The sequence below is a fragment of the Nothoprocta perdicaria genome, unplaced genomic scaffold, assembly GCF_003342845.1.
Source record: "Nothoprocta perdicaria isolate Ctin4 unplaced genomic scaffold, notPer1 scaffold_35, whole genome shotgun sequence".
Lineage (NCBI taxonomy): Eukaryota > Metazoa > Chordata > Aves > Tinamiformes > Tinamidae > Nothoprocta > Nothoprocta perdicaria.
In genome coordinates this window covers 1,408,618-1,427,182 of record NW_020455588.1, presented here as the reverse complement: position 1 = coordinate 1,427,182, position 18,565 = coordinate 1,408,618, and the positions used below count along the sequence as shown (strand labels likewise).

Below are 18,565 nucleotides of genomic sequence, written 5' to 3'. Positions count from 1 at the left end.
TAAGTATTCATCGCATTTGTCTTGCAGTCTCACAAGACTTTCAGAAGCAAAGCATTTAGTTGTAGAAAGTAGGGAAAGGAAGGTAGGTTAGCTGATCTTGAGACAGATGTTTGCTTAAAATACTGTCGTGGTTGGTCTTTTTTCTTTTTGCATGGATGTTTGTATTTGCTAAGAGTATTTTGTTTCGACTTTAAACAGAAATCCTCACAACTGAAGATTATCAAAATCCCCATTTTGTTCTTATTCAAATTTTTATCCATCTAGATAATTGGTTTTGGCAAAATGAGTCATTTTTTAGTTTGTTTAGTTATTGGTTTTGCTTTAGGTTTGATAGTTCTGTGACATAACACCTTCATTAATTTTACTAGGTTATGAAAACAAAACTATTCAAAAGCTTAAGTCATAGGATTTGAATGAAAATGGCCTAGCAGGATTTCTGAAGAGTAGGCGTATATCCAGCTGTGGTAAATAGTGTAATTTGCCATAATACTTTCATTTTTGACTTTCCTCATGTGTGAGGGGAATAAACCAAGTTATAATGTGACTAGAACTGGGTAAAATACAGGTGGTCTCGTTCATAGGGAAAATTGCATATGAAAATTGTTTCAGTTTAAATCCATCTAGCTCCAAATATTTTTTCCCTAAAAAAAAAAAAAAAAAAAAAGATAGTTTCGTTCCAGAATCACCAGGGGACAGTATCTCCCTGAAAGTATCTCCACTAGGCAGCTGTGAACTCTGATAAATATTTACAACTTTCAGATGCCAGAAGGTAGCTCTGATAGCCCAGCTATTAAGTTAGCTACTAGCCATGAACTTGGACAAATATTTCCAACTTTCGGATGTTAGAAAGTAGCTCTGATAGGTTGAGCTATCAGGCTAGCTCCTAGTCTAGGTTGCTCTGACCAGCTGCAGACAGAAGTCCACAGTATTAAGCTTTCCACAGCTCCATGGCATGGAGCAGTGATGTCTGCAGTGAAGACTGGTTGTTGCTGGGCCATGATCTCTCTGCTTTCAAGGGCCTAGGGAGCTAGGTCTAGGGAACTGTCCCGGGATATTCAGTCAGCTCACACTTATGTCAGCATCCAAACATGGGTCAAAGTCTACTCGACATATTTTGAAGAACCACAGATTTTAAAAACCAAAGTTTTCAAAGGTATGAACTTAAAGGGCTTCTTATCGTTTCATCCCACCCCGTTTTCTATGCCTCTACGGTCATTACAGTGTTACTGTGATTTAATTCAAATATTTGTATTTTTGTGTGTGTTTTAGTATGACTTTTTGAGTCTTCTGTACAAATGAACCTTTTGTATTGTCATTGTAATGTTTACATTCACATCTGTTCATCTCATTACTAAAAGTTGTTTGAACAACAAATAATTTTATGCATAGAAATAAACCAGCCTTTATCACATTGTAATCTTATTTTTATGCTTCTTTGCATTATTTTGTCCAAGGTAATTGTTCTTCAGCAAAATAACATTTAATGTTAAACATTATTGTCTTACATTATGCTATATCAGCTTTTCTTTCATAAGATTTAAGGTACAAAGGAAATAAAAAGTGTAGCAATATTTTTTTACAGACATGAGTGGCTGGTCAGTAAAATAGTAAAAAATATATATATGTATATATATGTATATATATATCTTGTTGTCCACCTCAAGGAGGGAGAATTTTGTTTAGGACAGTTTTAATTCATTCATTGATCTTAACTCATTGGTCTTAACTGTGTATAAGAGTTAATGTAGTGTTGAATCACTTCTTTCCTCTGTTTTCTTCCAGCTGTTTCTTTTCGTTGTTTGGAACTTCGAGCTCTACATGATCCCACTGGTGTTCTTGCTGCTGTTGGCATGGAACTACTTCTTGATCGTATCAGGGAAAGACAACAGGCAACACGATACAGTAAGTCTTTTCTACTTCAAGCACACGCATATCCTTTTCCTTTTTAACTAACACAGAGATTAAATTTTATAACTGAGTTTAATAATGACATCTTTTCAAAAACATTGCAATTTGCGATGCTTGGTGGACAGTTTTCCCACATGCAATTCAGTTTTTCTCCAGCTGTCCAATGAATGTGTCTAGTTTTACAGAAAATGTCATTTAAAATATAGTAGGACATATACTATCCTCAGAATCTGATTTGTGTGGGCATAGGCATGAGAGGCTTAGTGGTCAAGAGAAGACAAGTTCTTTGAAAATGTCCATATCACTTTTTCATTCATTTACTGCAGTTAAAGGTTAAGGTGATTCCCAGTTATTAATAATTTCAAAATGTATCACATTGGTTTTATCATTTTTTCAGTATCATGGAAAACATTCAGTATCATGTAAAACATATGCTGGAGAGAGCCCAGCGCAGGGCTACGAGGATGATCAGGGGCCTGGAACATCTGCCCTATGAGGAAAGGCTGAGGGAGCTGGGCCTGTTCAGCCTGGAGAAGAGAAGGCTGAGGGGGGACCTGATCAGTGTCTATAAATACCTCAAGGGGGGCAGTGAGGAGGAGGGGGCGGCCTCTTTTCAGTGGTGGCCAGCGATAGGACTAGAGGAAACGGCCACAAGCTGAGGCACCAAAAGTTCCACAGGAACTTGAGGAAACACTTTTTGACAGTGAGGGTGACAGAGCCCTGGCACAGGCTGCCCAGAGAGGCTGTGGAGTCTCCTCCTTTGGAGATCTTTAAAACCCGCTTGGACGCAGCCCTGTGCCACGTGCTCTAGGTGACCCTGCGTGAGCAGGGGGGTTGGACTCGATGACCTCTGAGGTCCCTTCCAACCTTAAGCAATCTATGATTCTCTGATTCTGTGATTCAGTAATATAAGCCTTTCTTCTCTCCATTTAATGCATTTAAATAAATGCATGTAGTTTGGATATAAAGGAACAAGCATTACTAATAACAGACATTTACTAATAGTGAAAGCATGGTTCAGACTAGCAGAAGTATGCATCAAAAGGTGAGGTTGTATTCTCTGCTATGTAAATTTTACAGTATCCAGGCAGCTTAAGTGTTTTGCATGTGTATTATCTTAGAGCCTTATGAATTTGATATTAGATTCAGTATTCATATGTCAAGAACAGTGTGCTCTCTAGGACATTATGATCTGCATGGATAGCTGGATGAGGGGAAGAGTGTTTGGATGGCTGTAGTGGTAGTAGGGTTAATGGATCCTACTCTACCTTTGTGTTGACAACAAATGGAGTACTACAGTGGTCTGTTCTGGGACATCTCCCATTTGAGATATTTATTAATGATCTGTAGGAGGTGATAGGGTGCATTCTGTCATGTTTGCAGATGATAGCAAATGGGGACAGGATGCACTACAGCTGATATACTGGGAAAGAAAAGAACTACATAGTTCAGGAGGACCTAAACAAGCTGGAGGAACAACCCAACAACAACCTCATGCAATTCAACAAGGACAATTGCTGAGTCCTGCAGTTTGAATGCTACAATCTCGAGACTGACTATCTGGGCAGCAGCTTTGCATGAAAGGGAACTAGACATCTTGATAGACAAGAACATGAATGGGAGCCAACAGTGTGTCCTGATGCAGCTCTGATCCTGGCCCTAGTATTACTTGTTCCCATCAGTAAGATTGTTTTAACTCCTGGAATCATTTAAAATTAAGGATGAGGAGGCTAGAGATATTCTCAAAGGTTAACCCCCAAGACTATTAAATTCATGGGGAAAAGTCTAAAATTTGCAATCAAGATTTAGAAGATACATTTCTTAACTCATAGCCTTTAGCCTCTGAAGCTCTTGAAACTTTTCAGCCTGCAGGTTTTGTGGGTAACTAAAATCCCTTGTGAAAGGTGAGCTTTCACTTGTGAGGTGTGGTGTACTTTATTTCTCTCCAAAATACCACCTGCATGTAAAGATTAATTGGGTCAGGCAACTTTTCTAACAAAATAATGAAATTATTGATGGGCTGTCTGGTGAGGACACTGAATGCTCCTCTAAAAATATTTCTCTTGCTAGAGTAGTTTCAGATCAAATTCAATGCAGCTTTTGTCAACCAGTAGAGTTCTTCTCTTTTTTGTTTTTGTATTTGTGCTGCTAGTGGCACTTTTTTTGTTTATAAGAATTACATTGGGGGATCTTTTTTAATGAATTGAGCTTAGTTACCTCATTCTTAAGGAACTGAACTTGGTTATCATCATGGTTAGCATGCAGTATGATGTGATCCACAGACTTGCTGGAAGATTCTATAATTAACTCGTAAATCTTTACTTATATCACATGTCCTTAGCTCAGGTCATTAACACAGTATCATTAGATTAGGAGTCATTTAGAGTATTCAGTTTTCCTATGTGGAGTGTAAATATTAAGTAAATTAATTAAGCTGTGCTTTCCAGTGGCTAGAGATTGCCTGAGAATTCAGATGATCTACAATCTATTTCTCGGTCCCCGGAGATTCCTTGTGTGCCTTACTAAAATCATTGACTACTAAGTTAGGTGTATTGTCTATCTTAGAAGGTGCTTTGAAATCCTCAAGGTATTGATAAGGCAAAAAGATAAATACATTCAGATTTGGGTTCTTTTTTATTTTCACTTGGTTAACATGAGACAAACATAATTAAAAACTGTGTGCACTTTAGACTTTCCTCATAAGCATGGAAAATACTTAAATTTCTAATCTCAAAAAGTAGTTTGGAGGAGTTCTTTTCCATTATAATAAGCCTACTAGATAACATATCAATCGTCTAATCAACTGAGACATTAGAGACTGTACTCTTCCGCAGATCAATTAAATCATTCACTAAATTTCTGTCTGGATATGACAGGTAAACCAGCCTTAACTCATCCTTATTTGAATATCTTTGCAGTCAAGGTATCATTTACTTTGTCCTCTCAGGCATCAGATTCTTTGAAGTATTTTGGAACTTAGTTTCTCGTGGAAAAATATGAAATCATCTGAGATATTCAGTCATAACCTGAGCTACCCTGCTCCTTTAAGCATGAGGATGATTATTCTGCCACTTTCTCTGACTCATATGAAGTTGTATGTACAATTTCTTAAAATAAAAGTGAAATGAGACAGGGGCTGGGGGCAGTGTCTTCAGTTGTGGGAGAAGAGTGTACTGGAAAAGCCGAGGGAGAGGGGAAGCAGCATGCAAGGTGTTATTTCTTTCAAGGATTCAGTTGAAATTTCTTTGTATAATTGGTTATCATCACTGATTTAGTTGCAAGCTGACATAAGTTTAAAGGGAAGTGTTGGATTCCCTATCTTCAGGGCATTGAGATCAAGATTCTTTGTCTTTCTGAAAGTTATGCTTTTACCAAATACAAACTCTGAGATTAAATATTGGGGTAACTGAATGAGATTTCATAGATAGACGGGAAGTGTTGGAGATAGAGATTTAGTGGACTCTTCATTCAATGAGTCCGTGAGAATTCAGAACTACTCTAAAATGAGTTAACTTCTGGCATTTGAGTCATGCAGTAAGAATAGAAAACCACAGAATGAATATTTTCTTTCAATACTCATAAGGAATTCAGGTAAAATAACTAAAATGGCATCCTTAGCACTTTCCTCTGGGTCTTGCAGAACAGTTGCAAAAGCTTGCTTAACTATCTTCTTTCCTAAAGAAATGCTGCCCATATCCTTCTAATATGCTTTGTATGTTGTTGGGGTTTTTTTGTTTTTTTTTTTCAGGAGCAAACTATTAGAAAAATGGTTATGGGCCAGAAAACCTTGTGGTATAGCTTTAAAAGTAGAATGAAATGGGAGGCATTTCTGAAAATGTGGTGTGAGAGAGACTTGAACGCTTAAGTTAGTGCATTCATCCCACCTTGAGCAGACAGTGTCTGTGCAGAATGCACGCTCTTCCCAGCACACGGTAGCCAACCACACATCTGGAGCTGTCTCATTTCCAATGGTTTTCAATGGGCCATAGTTGGAAAATGATAGCAATTGGTGGGTACTGAATTTTTTTCATAGAGCTGGTGATGGGTTTTCTGAAGCCGCATTGAAGGTGCATATCAAACCCGATTGAATTGGTGGGACACTTAACATTGCAGTTTTGAAAAATCTCAGCCCATGGCAGGAACTTTGTCCCTCTTTCCTCTGATTTCTCTACTGGAGCCATCTATACACTTAGCTTTCATCTCTGTAAAGTTCTGCCTAGCAGAGGCTGTGGAGAAAACCTTCTGAAAGAACCTGCTCGGTCCTGTACGTGCTGGGTGCGACCTTGCAGCCTTACACCAGAGCTGCTCCCCTTTAGAGCAAAAGCTTGGCTGAGCAGGGGAAATGGCAGTCATCTTATCCATATTCACCTGCCTGAACTGTTTTCCTGCTTATTTCCACTGAAAATTGTTTGCTGAAGCCTGTATGATCTTGGCCTGAATCTCAGTAAATTCTGTTTGCAGATACTAATCCTACTTTTTGGTTTATTGATTGTCAGTGGTTTTTTGTTTGTTTGTTTTGTTTGTTTAAGCAATTTAAAATTCAGTAGAAGGGCAATGCACATGCTTAGGGTTGACTGCAAACGGTCTTCTGCCATATATACCCTTATGGAGAAGATGTGTAATCACTTCACATCCTGCATTTATAGTTAATACTTAGAGCATAGAAGGAAATATTAAATAGCTAATTTCCTCTTGAAGTTTCAAGTTGCACATGTCATTGCATAGAAAATGATGGTGAGCAGCTGGGAGTTAATGTGCCATATACAAATTCTTATGAGTCTGTATAATAGAGTATATACACATAGTATTAATCTTGTAAGAGTGCGCTAAAATGCTACAACACATCTTTTAATTTCACAGGAGATCTTTTTGCAAAATAAGCTTTGACTTGAATTTCTAGAGTATATGTTTCTTTTAAAAGGTCGAGCTATACACATAGAGAGTTCAAGCTTCTTGCAGGCTGAATATGGGATGAACACCAAATGTTTTAGATCCTTTGCACATGCTGGGCAGAATCATTTTGTGTACTTGCTCTTGAGGTCCAGTGTTGCTGCTGCTAGGGAATCAGCAACTATTTCTAGCTGTGGACTGTGAATTCACTATGAATTTGTGTCAAAAAGAAGCGGGACTGTCTTCCTGCTCTAGCTAGAGGAATTGGAATGTGTCCTTTGCCCAAGATTTCGTAAAGGAGGATTGTTACAATGGGAATGTTGTCTTGGCTTCCAGTTTGGGGCAGGTTTTGCTGAGAATTTTTTGCCTTCAGTAGAAAAAAACAGCAAAGCAGCAACAAATTTCCAAACAGTAAATGCTTAAGAAATCAGTTGCACAAGGAATAATATATAAAACTAGTTTAATGTGTTATAGCTCTGAAAGAAGGCAAATGCAGTATCTCTTATAGAACAATTTCCAACATTTTCCAGCAAGTGTGCCATTCCAAGCGCTGCAAGCAATTGCGTGAGGTTTCCTTAAAGCAGTCGGCCTTCCTCGCTTCCACCAAATGGCTCCAAATTGCCGGTTCACTCTCCCATTTTGCTCTCCTTAGTAAAATAAGTTAGAAAGGCTTTGCAAGCAGGTCATCTTCTCACTCTGCGTTGGGTCTGGATGCTCTCAGGACCCCAAGACCACAGGCAACACGTGCCTGGATGTTGAGCAGTCTGTTGAGAACCACTGCTGTCCTCATAGAGCTGTTGGCTCTTGGCTGTACTGTCCCCTCAGTGAGGCCAGAAAAGCCCAGAGTGCTGCCCCGCTGTGGGACAGGGACTATTTTAATAACTCGGAAAGAAACATGAAAATGTCAGCTTAATCAAGCATTTAAGTTTTATTAATCAGGCCTAATTTTTATGAGAGCAAATAATCGCTGAAGCTGGACAAATTTGCTCTAGATTGCATCAGAAACATAATTTTAATATTTAATGGCCTGCTGAATTTAAATGGAGAATTATCTTTATGAAACATGCTCTTCATAATTTGCCATTAAATGAGAAATGAACAAATCAACATAAATCTTACATAAAGGTTATTTAACTAAATGCTGGTACTATAAATATTTTAAATATATTATGTGCTAATTTAACAGTCTCACGGTACACTATATAAAGATATAAGTTGGACACGAGGCATTTCTCTTCTGCGACGTAATAGAATGTAATATTGCAAGTGGCTGTTTGTGGTGTTACAGCTACAGAGACTGCCCGGGCTGCAATTATAATCCCTTGCTCCCAGGGTTTATATAAGGGATCAGATACATTAACTCCTCGCCAAAACTTTACCCAACTGTTCCCATCCCGATAGCTTAAAAAAAGAGACTGCAGAATGAGAATATTGTGGCTTTGTTTGGCCACTTTTGAAGACAAAACAGCAGAACTTTTGCAGCATAAAACCTTTGTGGTTTTTTTCCCTATTTAAAAAAAAAAAAGTTTGTGAAACACTTTCATTCTTTTTTTAAAAATGTTAAAAGGTTTTTCACCACACTTTTTCAAAAATATTCTTGCAATACCATATATCTAAACTAGAATTGTCGTTCACTGCAAATAGAGGGGTTTTTTTTTCAGTGAGACAAACCTTTTTCTGTATTTGCGTCAAGATTTACACGGCACATAGATTGATTTGACAGGTTGCAGTGACTATATAAATAAGCAATATTTTATAAACTGAAATCAATTTAGTTTGGAGCAAAAAAAAAAAAAACATGGTCCTGCATTTATTTTGTTCAATTTTTTTTTTTTTTTTTTTTGCTTTAGAATGTTTTGCTTTTTAGAATGAATGATTTTAGGGTTACTTTGCTATATTGATATTTTTATCAGAATATATCAAAATGTTATTTTTTAAAAATTACAATATTAAGTGTATACAGTATTACATAACATACACAAAAGCTTTATTTTTTTCCCAATAAAAAGGTTGTAGCCCCAAGTTTGTGCAAATTTTGTCACACTCGCAAACTTAAAATTATTTGGATAAACACTATTTTATATAAGAAAGGAATTGGACCTTCTAAAATCTTTAAAAGCAGCTGAAGACAAATCATAATTGCAGTAAAAATGAAGAATTGCCTGTTTATGCTGTTGGCAACACCTAATAAGCTATTTGAGCATGAGATTTTGCCGAAGAACTCTAGCTGACAATTTTGTGAAGGTGTAACTTTCCTCAAATTCCTGCATAGTAATAAAATTACTTATGATAGCTAGCCTAGCAAAGAATATTTTTTCTTGTTCTGCTGCATTAAAGAACAAGCCTTCTTAGGCTGGAAAATTCTGGGTTTTTTTTTCAAGAAAAATGTACAGTACATACTGAAGCCTTTAGATGGAGACAGACTTCAAATAAACACCTAATACGCAGTTCACAGTGCATTGTGTAAACCCAAGAAAAAGCTAAAATAATTGTGAGCCAAATATTACAAGAAATGGGGTGAAAAATCCTTCCACTTAGGCCATTTTTTTTTTTTGTTAAAAGTGACTTAGTCTTAACTGCATTAGCAACTGAATTTTGTGGGCATATAAAGCTGACAACGGGGAAAAAGGTTGCACGTTTTTATATAATAACCAGTATTTACTGCCCATGCATGTTGCCAAGAAATGTATTAAACTGCAAATAAAAATTCTGTTGCTGATATTACAGAGCTACATGTAATCAGCAGCATGCATCAAAAAGCATCTGATAGCCGTATTAAAGTCTCATTTCCTATTAAGAATCAGACTATATTACAGCATGAGCACTTCCTAGAATAAGCTAACAAAATGCATTCCTTATGAAGAAATAATTGTATTTGAGTGTCTCTCAAAATCAGGAAGTATTTTAGCAGTAAAGGACTAATGCTTTTCTTTTTAGTCTGCTCTCTTTCTTACTGCAACATATGCAACCTTACTGGCAAGCTTATCATGCTAATTATTATTACATCTAGTGGTTCAGTTATCTTGATGATTACAGCAGATGAAATACTCCAAGGGCAAAACATTAGCAGTATAAATCAGGATTGGCTGTACTCCAGATATACTACAGTATTAAATTGGAATTTGGTCATACCTTTTTTATTATTCTTATAAATATGGTATCAAAATGGTGCACATTTTAATTTAGTTTTATCTTGTGTATGGTTTTTCAGCAATTCTGCAAAAGAAGCAAATGTCTTGTTGTGAAATGGCCACAAAAGCACAGTTATAACTATCTTATTGATGACAGAAGTCTTTGCTTCATCTTAACCGCTCTGAAGTGACCTGAAAGTGCTTGGGTGGTTTTATGCATCCTTCTTAATCCACACACATTGCATAATTTTATATTACATTTACACACAAATATTGTAAATTGAGTGACACACAAACATATGGTACAGTTTATGTCCAGCCAAAATGAGTCAAATGAAATCCAAACAGCTCTGAACAGTATAATTCTAACCACGTTCTTTACATATCTAATATGTATTTAGATCAAAATATAATTTTTTATTTCACTAGAGCTTCTGGATGTTAAAATCTTAATGTGAAAATCTAAATACAGAGTTTGAAACTGTGATATGTGAGAGCATAGAAAATATTTTCTTTTTTGTTTTTCATTTAAAACTATATATTTTTCAAGGACTAAATTTGGCAAAATATAAGCAAATCTGGCGGAGAACTAAGAGTAGGGGATTTTGTTTCTCACGTTACAAAACTGAGCCATTAATAAAAATATTAAAAATAAAAAGTGCTAAGGTAACCATCATTAGGCAAATCATTACCAACAGTGTGGTAGTGCTCCTTCCCCCTTTTTTTTAATTATTATTTGTTTTGCCTGTTGGAGCCCAACAGAAACCTGGAAGGGTTAACATATAAAGACCCCAAAGTACCTTCTGAGCAGCATTTTCTGGAGAAGCCAAAGAAACTGTAACAGGAGACAGTTCATGAAGTGAATTGGTGATTGCACACTCTCTCTGAGAAATAGCAGGTGGATAGTCAGTAAGGGAAAAGGTTCTTTCATTAAAAATGCTGTTAAGTGCCAATGTCTTGGGTTTTATGTGGAAAGTTTAGATCAAGGAAGTATTTTAAAATCAATTCCCAATTAATAGTCAATTTTATTAGCAGGAGTGCACTGTGGTGCACTGATATTTGGCTTTTCTCCATCATGCAGAGATGATGGTAATGCCGCTTCTGGCAACCTGCTTTACCATCACTAAACATAGCTGATGCTGCTACAGAGCAATTGCATCTGGAATGGGTATGAATATACACTATTTATAGACAAAGTTCTTTTACCTCAAGAAAGTGGAGATGGGTCAAGAACGATGGCAGTCTATACAAATTAGTGTGTAGGCTGGCTCTGCTTAGTTGGGTCTTAATAGGGCTATTTTGCACAGAGAGGATGTTATTTTGCAACATTTGAGCATCATCTGCTTCTTGTTTGGCCATGAAGTAGCTGACGTGCCATATTTGAGACAGTCTACGTGTGTTTTTTGAAATGTCATCTGTATTAGTATTACATTCGAGGAGCAGCACCAAGAATCAGGCTGTTTCAAGACCTTCTACTAGTGTGCGGCATATAAGTCTGTGACAAGTGACATTACAGAAGGTCATGTCACTTTTAACTGCTTGCATTAGATCTTTCTGATTTCCCCAGTGCCCTTCCTTTGTTTGATTAATACTACTTGATTTCAAGCAATGTATTGGAAGGCATAATTTAGAGTGAGTATTCCAGAGGCAATCTAAGATTTTTGCCATAGAACTTTTAATAAAATAACTCTAATGTTTCATTTTATCTTCATGTGCTTTTTCCTATTCTCTCCCTCTCTCCCGCCTCCCTGCTTCCTTCCCTCCCTTTCTTCCTCCCTCCTCCATTGAAAAGATATTCCGATCTCCATATCAACATTGTAACTGCACTGTCCATGTTTGCTTCAAACCAAACTGGCATCCGTGTTGTTTATTTCAATAGCCAGAGAACAAACCAGACAAAAAACAAATCCACTGAGAGTTTTTGTTGCCACAGTATTCCAGGTGCAATGCTAAACTCAAGTGCATTGCTCAGTTTCGCAGTACCTGTGTTGTAAACCTTTGCTTTGTTCTTCTGTAAACACGGATTGAACTTGGGTGGCTTCAGCATACCGGCTCTTCTTAGAGGGTATGTTTATAAAACGCCTATTTTTCTTGCTTCAACTTGTGTTACAAAGCCCTCAAGAAGCTTAGTCTTGGTGGTTTAAATAATTTTTTTATGGTATCATTAGTGTCTCATCAATCTATGTGTGTATTTTAACTTTCAATTTTGAATTTCAAGTTGAGTGAAAGCATGGACTATATTTCATACACTCTAAAGAACAGGTTAAACATTTTGGACATGGGAATACTTCTTCTACATGTTGTTTTGCTGCAGTAATTGAATTGTGATTTCTCCTTCAGACGGTTTTATACTGTAAAGCTTAATGAGATTGATGATATGACTAACTCAGAACAAGTATGTGGAATGGTAGTGGCTTCTGAATTAAAAAATGGCCTGGAGAAGTTGAAAATTTGGCTTCAAGGGACTCCCCAAGTCCTTGGCTTCAAGGGACTCCAAAGGACTTCTTGCTTCCTTTGAACAAGTTAACGTTTTGCCACTCTGTAAAAGCTTGTAAAGTAGTTAGGAATCATTAGATGAGGAAAAGAAATGTGAGTCAGAAGTATTATTATCCAGATCGTTTAGATCGGGTGTTGTAAGTGACTTCGGTGAGGTGCTATCATTTGCAACAGTTTTTAGAGGTTTCCAATTCATCTAATTGTCTCTGTGCTAACTTTAGCGCTAATGTAAGATAAGCAGTCTGTTGCTCAAGCCTGTCAAGACTGGGAATTTCTGGATGTACATAGAAGAGATCTTTAAATGTCTGGGGAATATTAATGTTGAAAAGTTAGAGACGTGTTGAGTTTAGTTAGCTCCAGGCGTAGGCAGTGTCTGAGTCAACACATTCAGGTTTATACCTTGTGCTTTAGTCACCAAATGATGTAATTAGAGGTGTGTGTGTGGGGGGGTGCGTGTGTGTGGCAAAACTCCTTTAAAAGCTTTGCATCTTTTTGCAGCCCTTAACAGGTTGTTTTCATCCTCTCTTTGCGGTTCGCCATTTCTTCAGTAGAGCTGAGGCAGGTGTTTCTGGAGCTGTTCTGTACACGGGGTCACTGAAGTGATCCAAATTAAAAATCTTAAGGTAGATTTAAAACAACAACAACAACAAAGACTGATTGTTCCAGGGTTGTAGTTTGTAGCTGTGCTCCACGAGCACCTGGAAGAGCATAATGAAGAAGACAGGGAGCTGCAGTGAGGGGACAGGAACAGGCAGCTGAAGCAGGCACATGGCAAAGGCAAAACTTTCTTTCCTTAGAAAAGTACGTGAAACCACATCCTTGTAAAGCTCCAGAGGAATACACGGAAAGGCCTGCTGAGCTAGTAAGGAGATCTACAAAGCCAGCTCATGAGAATTTCAACAGGATGCTCTCAGCTTTTCTCTCTCGCTGCTAAGGGGTGCGAGCCGCTTGTCACAGTGCTGCGTGCTCTGCTCATTCTCACTGGTGCTCTTTCTTGAAGGAACTGGTGAGGGAGGCGGCTTTTTCTTCCTTTATCAGCCGTTTTGGGCTAGAGCACAGGTTTGAATCCACATGCCACCTAAGGAGACTCACGCCTGTGTCCTTTCTGTGAAGACCATTGTCTGATCAGAGCCCGTTCTAGGTTGCAGAAGGTTTGGTCAAACTCCTGCTGAAATTGTTCTGTTTTGTAGGAATAAGTTCACGATTATTTTCATTAATTGCTTGGGTCCTGCTTTTTTCTTGCGCTGAATACAGAATGTGCTCTCTCTTTACTGTGTTTCTTTGACTCTAAGCTCCAGAACAGAGCAGCAAATAGAGGGAGTGGAGGCTCCTTGCTCTCCAAAGCCCTTTAGTTCCTATTAGAAGTGTATTAGGACAGAATTTAAAAAGGAGGAGTGTCTGAAACCAGGTATTGGACTTGTTTTGTGCTGTGCGTTTGATTTACACATACGCAGGGTGACCTGCTTGTATGCTAAATCGAGTCTTGACATACATGGTTAGGGTTGTCTGCTTACATGCTCATGTGGCAGGCCTAACTGGGATCTTCTTGATGGTTGTCCAGCCCTGCCATTCCCTGAATACAAATTCAACATCAGTATTTTGGATTTTTTTCTTAACTCTGAATTTGGCCCTGGGATAGCATTAAAGCCCTGGCACGTGGATTTGAACTTGATGGGAATATCTGTGCAGCTCTGCGTGGGGAGAAATTACAAAGTTAGAATTTGACTGTGTTGACAAGGTACACTCAGATGATACTGAAAGATGATTTCTAACTTTATATTAAGAAAGTAAGTATGATTTGAATTGATGGAAATGCACTGTAAGATAAGTCAAAAAATGAGTTGCATCACTGCCTTTATCCTTTTCTTGACTTTTTATATATATTTTATAATATGTGATATACATTTTTTGCTAAGCATCCAGAGAACTCTGGACTAGGTGGATCTTTGTTCAGATTCATTATGGATGTTCTCATATTTTAATAACAAATAGTGATAGAGAGAACCACAATCTTACCTAGTATAAAGAGGTACAACTTTATTTCTATTTCATTAATAGGGAAGTTTCCCCATAGGGTAGGCTGCCAGCTTGATCACAGTGTTATGAAAGAAATTTATGAGTTTTAAGTCTGGATCTGCCACTGACCATCTTTTGAAAGTCATTTCCTCCCTCTGTAAAGTAGGTTTAACAGCGGTTCATTCCATGCTCGGCCTGGGATTTAACATTATTTGTAAGACGAATTGTGTGTATATGAATGTATTTCTAAACTAAAAATTTCATTTCTAGACTGAAATGGATTTGTTTACGTGGGAAAAAAAATGCCTTGATACACATGTGTGGTAACTACAGTTAGCCACGAATGTGCAGAAAATTACATGCACAGGTTGTATAAAACCACTATTAAGAAACATAGTGCTAATGCTAATGGAGCATACGGTATATATCACTGTTGCAGATCGTAAAGAGACAAGCTAGTGTGAATTTATCCTTAGCACTGAATTCTTCAAAAATCTCATGGTGAATGTTGGCAATTCTGTCTAAATTGTTGCATGTTTCTCTAGATATCAGTAAATTTAAAGCAAGCATTTGTGTGTACAGTATACGCACTGGTGGAGCTGATAAAAGCTTCCTTTAGTTAAATCTATCACACATTGAATTTTGAGCTACCTTTTATATACTTAAATTGTCAAGCAAGCATTTTTTACAGGCAAGATTTTCCGTATATAATTCCCTAATGTAGGTCAATTAACGCTATAACACTTGCCTACATTTGATTCTGGAGATCAAGTGTTTCTTCTAGTTGTACGTTTTCCTTCTGTGCATTTATTTCAAATGTTAATAAAGTTTTCATCTACAAAAGGCTTACAATTGACAGAACAAAACTCTTCCTTTTTAAATCATGACAACTACTACTGTTTCTGTCTGCAGGTAGTGGAGGACATGCTAGAGGACGAGGAAGAAGAGGATGACAGAGATGACAAGGTAATTATCTTTCCTAGCACTTGGGTACCTGGGGATGGGAGAATTTAGACATGACACTGTTTTTACAGACAGTTAAAAAAGGAGTTGAAGTGTTTTAGTCCAGAAAATTGGACAGAGCTGTTTATCATCCTAACAATGTTACTGTGTGTTGCAGGAAAGGATAGAGGTCTATAAATCCTTGCTGCTTTTTTCCTTTCTTTCTTTCCTTTCTTTCTTTTTTTTTTTTTTTTTTTCCTTGGTCCAGAGCTGGGTCAATTTTTTTTTTTTTTTTCCTGCCAGGAACAAAAATAATTCAGCTTGTCTGGAACTTGATAGCTCTTGTGAAGATAACTGCAGTGACAACTGTTTTTGAAGGACAAAAATTTGTCCTGTCTCGAGTATTACAAATAGGACTGCACTTTAGGGGAAGAGTGGTGTAAAAATAGCAACTCCATACTGGTTAAAGATGGGATATTGACGTCTATAATTTTCAAAGAATTACTTGGCAGAGGAATGGCTGAAATGTTTTGCACTCCATATGACATTTAAATAATCACAATTCTCATAGACATCCACTTGATTTGGAGTTGGCATCGTGGCCCAGCAAGCCGGGAAACTATTGCAGATCATGCAGCTATTGGAGAAAATGTGGTTCTGTTTGGAGGCTGCTGGTTGGGTTGAGGATTGCAGCCACAGTAAATAACAGCTCGTTTCCCACATCGTATTGAGCCAAGCTATGGGACTCCTTGGATTGGTTGTTCCCCAGGGAGAGGCAAAGGACCAGAAAGAAGAAATTAAAATGACCTTGCACCAGTGAAGCAATGGCTAGCAGGACAGCTTTCTGGTGAGACAAGTATAGCAAAGGTACCCCTGTTGTTCCTGGTGTTTTCAGACAAGTAAGATGATATTTGTGAAAGAGAGGAGGAGGAAAAAAAAAGATAATAATTTGACAAGAACTCTGAATTAAAACACGGATGCTTTTGACCTTCACGGATGCTTCCCCACTCCCGTCGTAGTAAAGCAATGATTTTTTTTTTTTTTTTGAGAGGAGAAAAACAGTGTATCTTAATTTATGCCCTTGACCTTTGTTTCTAGTTGAGATGTACAGTTATATACCACTGCAAGAATTCATATGCTGGCAGCCACATTTGAAATGTCAGAAAATTCACTCTGATTAGTTAATCCCCGAATGATTATTTTTCAGTTAGCTAACACCTAAGATTTGAGAGATGATAAAAAAAAAATGAGTATTTTCTTCATTCTATTACCAGTTCAAACATTTTACAAGTGACAGAAAGATATTATGTGAAATTCTTCTATACATCACTTAAATCGTTAGCTACATCATTTTAGAATCAGCAAACATTGTAGTAACAAAACCTCCTTTTCCCAAACACATACGTGATGGTTTTTAACACTAAATGATATGAGCTTACACTTCTGGCAATAAAATATATGATTTATTGCAAAGGTCAGTCATGTAGCAGTGGAGAGCTTGTATTTTAGCTCGACATGCTGGCTTTGAATCATCATTTCTCTTCTGATAAACACTGATCTGCCATCCGTTTGTGGCCATTTTCTCTTGCTTGTTCCTGCTTTATTATTAGAGCTAGTGCAGGAGTATTATCCCAACAGTTTGTGCATTCCTGGAAATTTTAATAACTATGATTAGTTCACAAGCAGCACTTCACTGCTCATGCTTTACGCCAGCCTACTTAGTTACCACTTAGTTGTCTTTGGAAATTGCCAAACAAACTCCACAAAAAGGAAAAATGGACTTTGGGGAGAAAAAAAATCCTTATTCTATTCCCATGAATAGAGGCCTGGTAAAACATACCTAATTAGAAACACCACTCTAGGTTGTAGTGTTCTGATTTAATATTTAGCTTTATGAAATTGATGCTAGCTTTCTAACACTTTTCTAGACAGTTAGCAAGGTTGAATGAAAGTGAGTACTTAGCATTACCGTGTGTACTGAGTGACTCTTTTCCTTGAATCCTTGAGCTAGCTATCTATGTGAAATTGTTTAGATTGATTTTTATAAGTTTAATGCTATCTTCATTAATGCAATTTGAATTTTTGAGTTTTCATAACTTAATGTGCTACTAAAGGGAAAAAAAATCATTTTGAATGGAAAATAGCTTTTTTTTTTTTTTTTTTTAATAAGATAGTACCATGTACATTTAGGAGTTTCTGGGGCTAAGTTATAAAACCTGTGTGTATAGTTAGCACTGCTTTTTGTTGTTGTTAGAATGCTTTTGGGATGGGATTTGTTTTCTTTGAGTTTGCCCTCTTTTGGGACACTCTGTTAACCACTGCTGTTCTTTTTATATCCGTGAGACGAACTAGGAAGAGTGCGGTTTCGTATTGGTTTAGCTCATCCGTCTGTATTTCTAAAGCGTGCAAAATGAAGCTTTGTGAGGAAAGAAATGCAGGTCTTGTAACACCAGCTGGTCGTGACCTCTGGCTTTTATTATTTCTCTGTTTTCTCATATGGTATAGTAGAAAAGTCAGGTCAATGGGTCTTCTTATGCGATAAAAGTAAAAAGATTAATAAATGTGCCAAAGCCTCACTTTAATTGAAACTGAAGCATATGTTGCAAGTATGTAAAATATGTCCCAGATGTTTGACGATGGCTAGTGTCTTTGCTTTCCCTGATCACCACAAGGCAGCTATTAGTCCTGTAACCTTTGGACTTAACAGTAAATGGGGTATTACATGGCACAAAACTGGAGCACCTGTTTTCCATTCAGCAAAGACCCCTGGCAGGCTTTACCTAAGCCTGCCCATATGTTTTCACTTAGCAGATTGTTGGGCGATTATGAAGAGTGTCTTTCTTTAGAGCCAGCTTAGCTACGAGTGGCTTGCTCGCAGTGAAAGGGCAGCTCCTTGGCTACTTGCTGAGCAACGTGTGGGCACGCGCTGATGGAGGTTAGGGGAGGTGCGAGGGAGAACCGTGCCTTGACGGCGGCCCTTGGCGGCGCAGGCCTCACAAGCGATGCACTGAGAATGATGAGCAGGCAAATGTTTGTATTTAGTCAAAGTAATGCGTTTTATTAATAGCAATTAGTATCTTATCTGCTTCCTCAAGATATTCTGGATTTTATTAACTTTATTTGTTTGTAATCTATACAAAAATGCATGTGATTAGGGTAGACAGAACTGTGGATTTAAGGCC

General features: G+C 37.5%; 1 protein-coding gene across 4 annotated transcripts in view; it reads left to right on the top strand.

Moving 5' to 3' along the window:
* Window positions 1-18,565, top strand: part of MCTP1 (multiple C2 and transmembrane domain containing 1) — a 206,082-nt gene that overhangs the window by 156,084 nt on the left and 31,433 nt on the right. For all 4 annotated transcript variants that reach the window (XM_026044074.1, XM_026044075.1, XM_026044071.1 and 1 more), the window contains 2 exons: window positions 1,783-1,902; window positions 15,354-15,407. In XM_026044074.1, coding sequence (XP_025899859.1) covers window positions 1,783-1,902; window positions 15,354-15,407 — 174 coding nt within the window. The remainder of the gene's footprint in view (window positions 1-1,782; window positions 1,903-15,353; window positions 15,408-18,565) is intronic.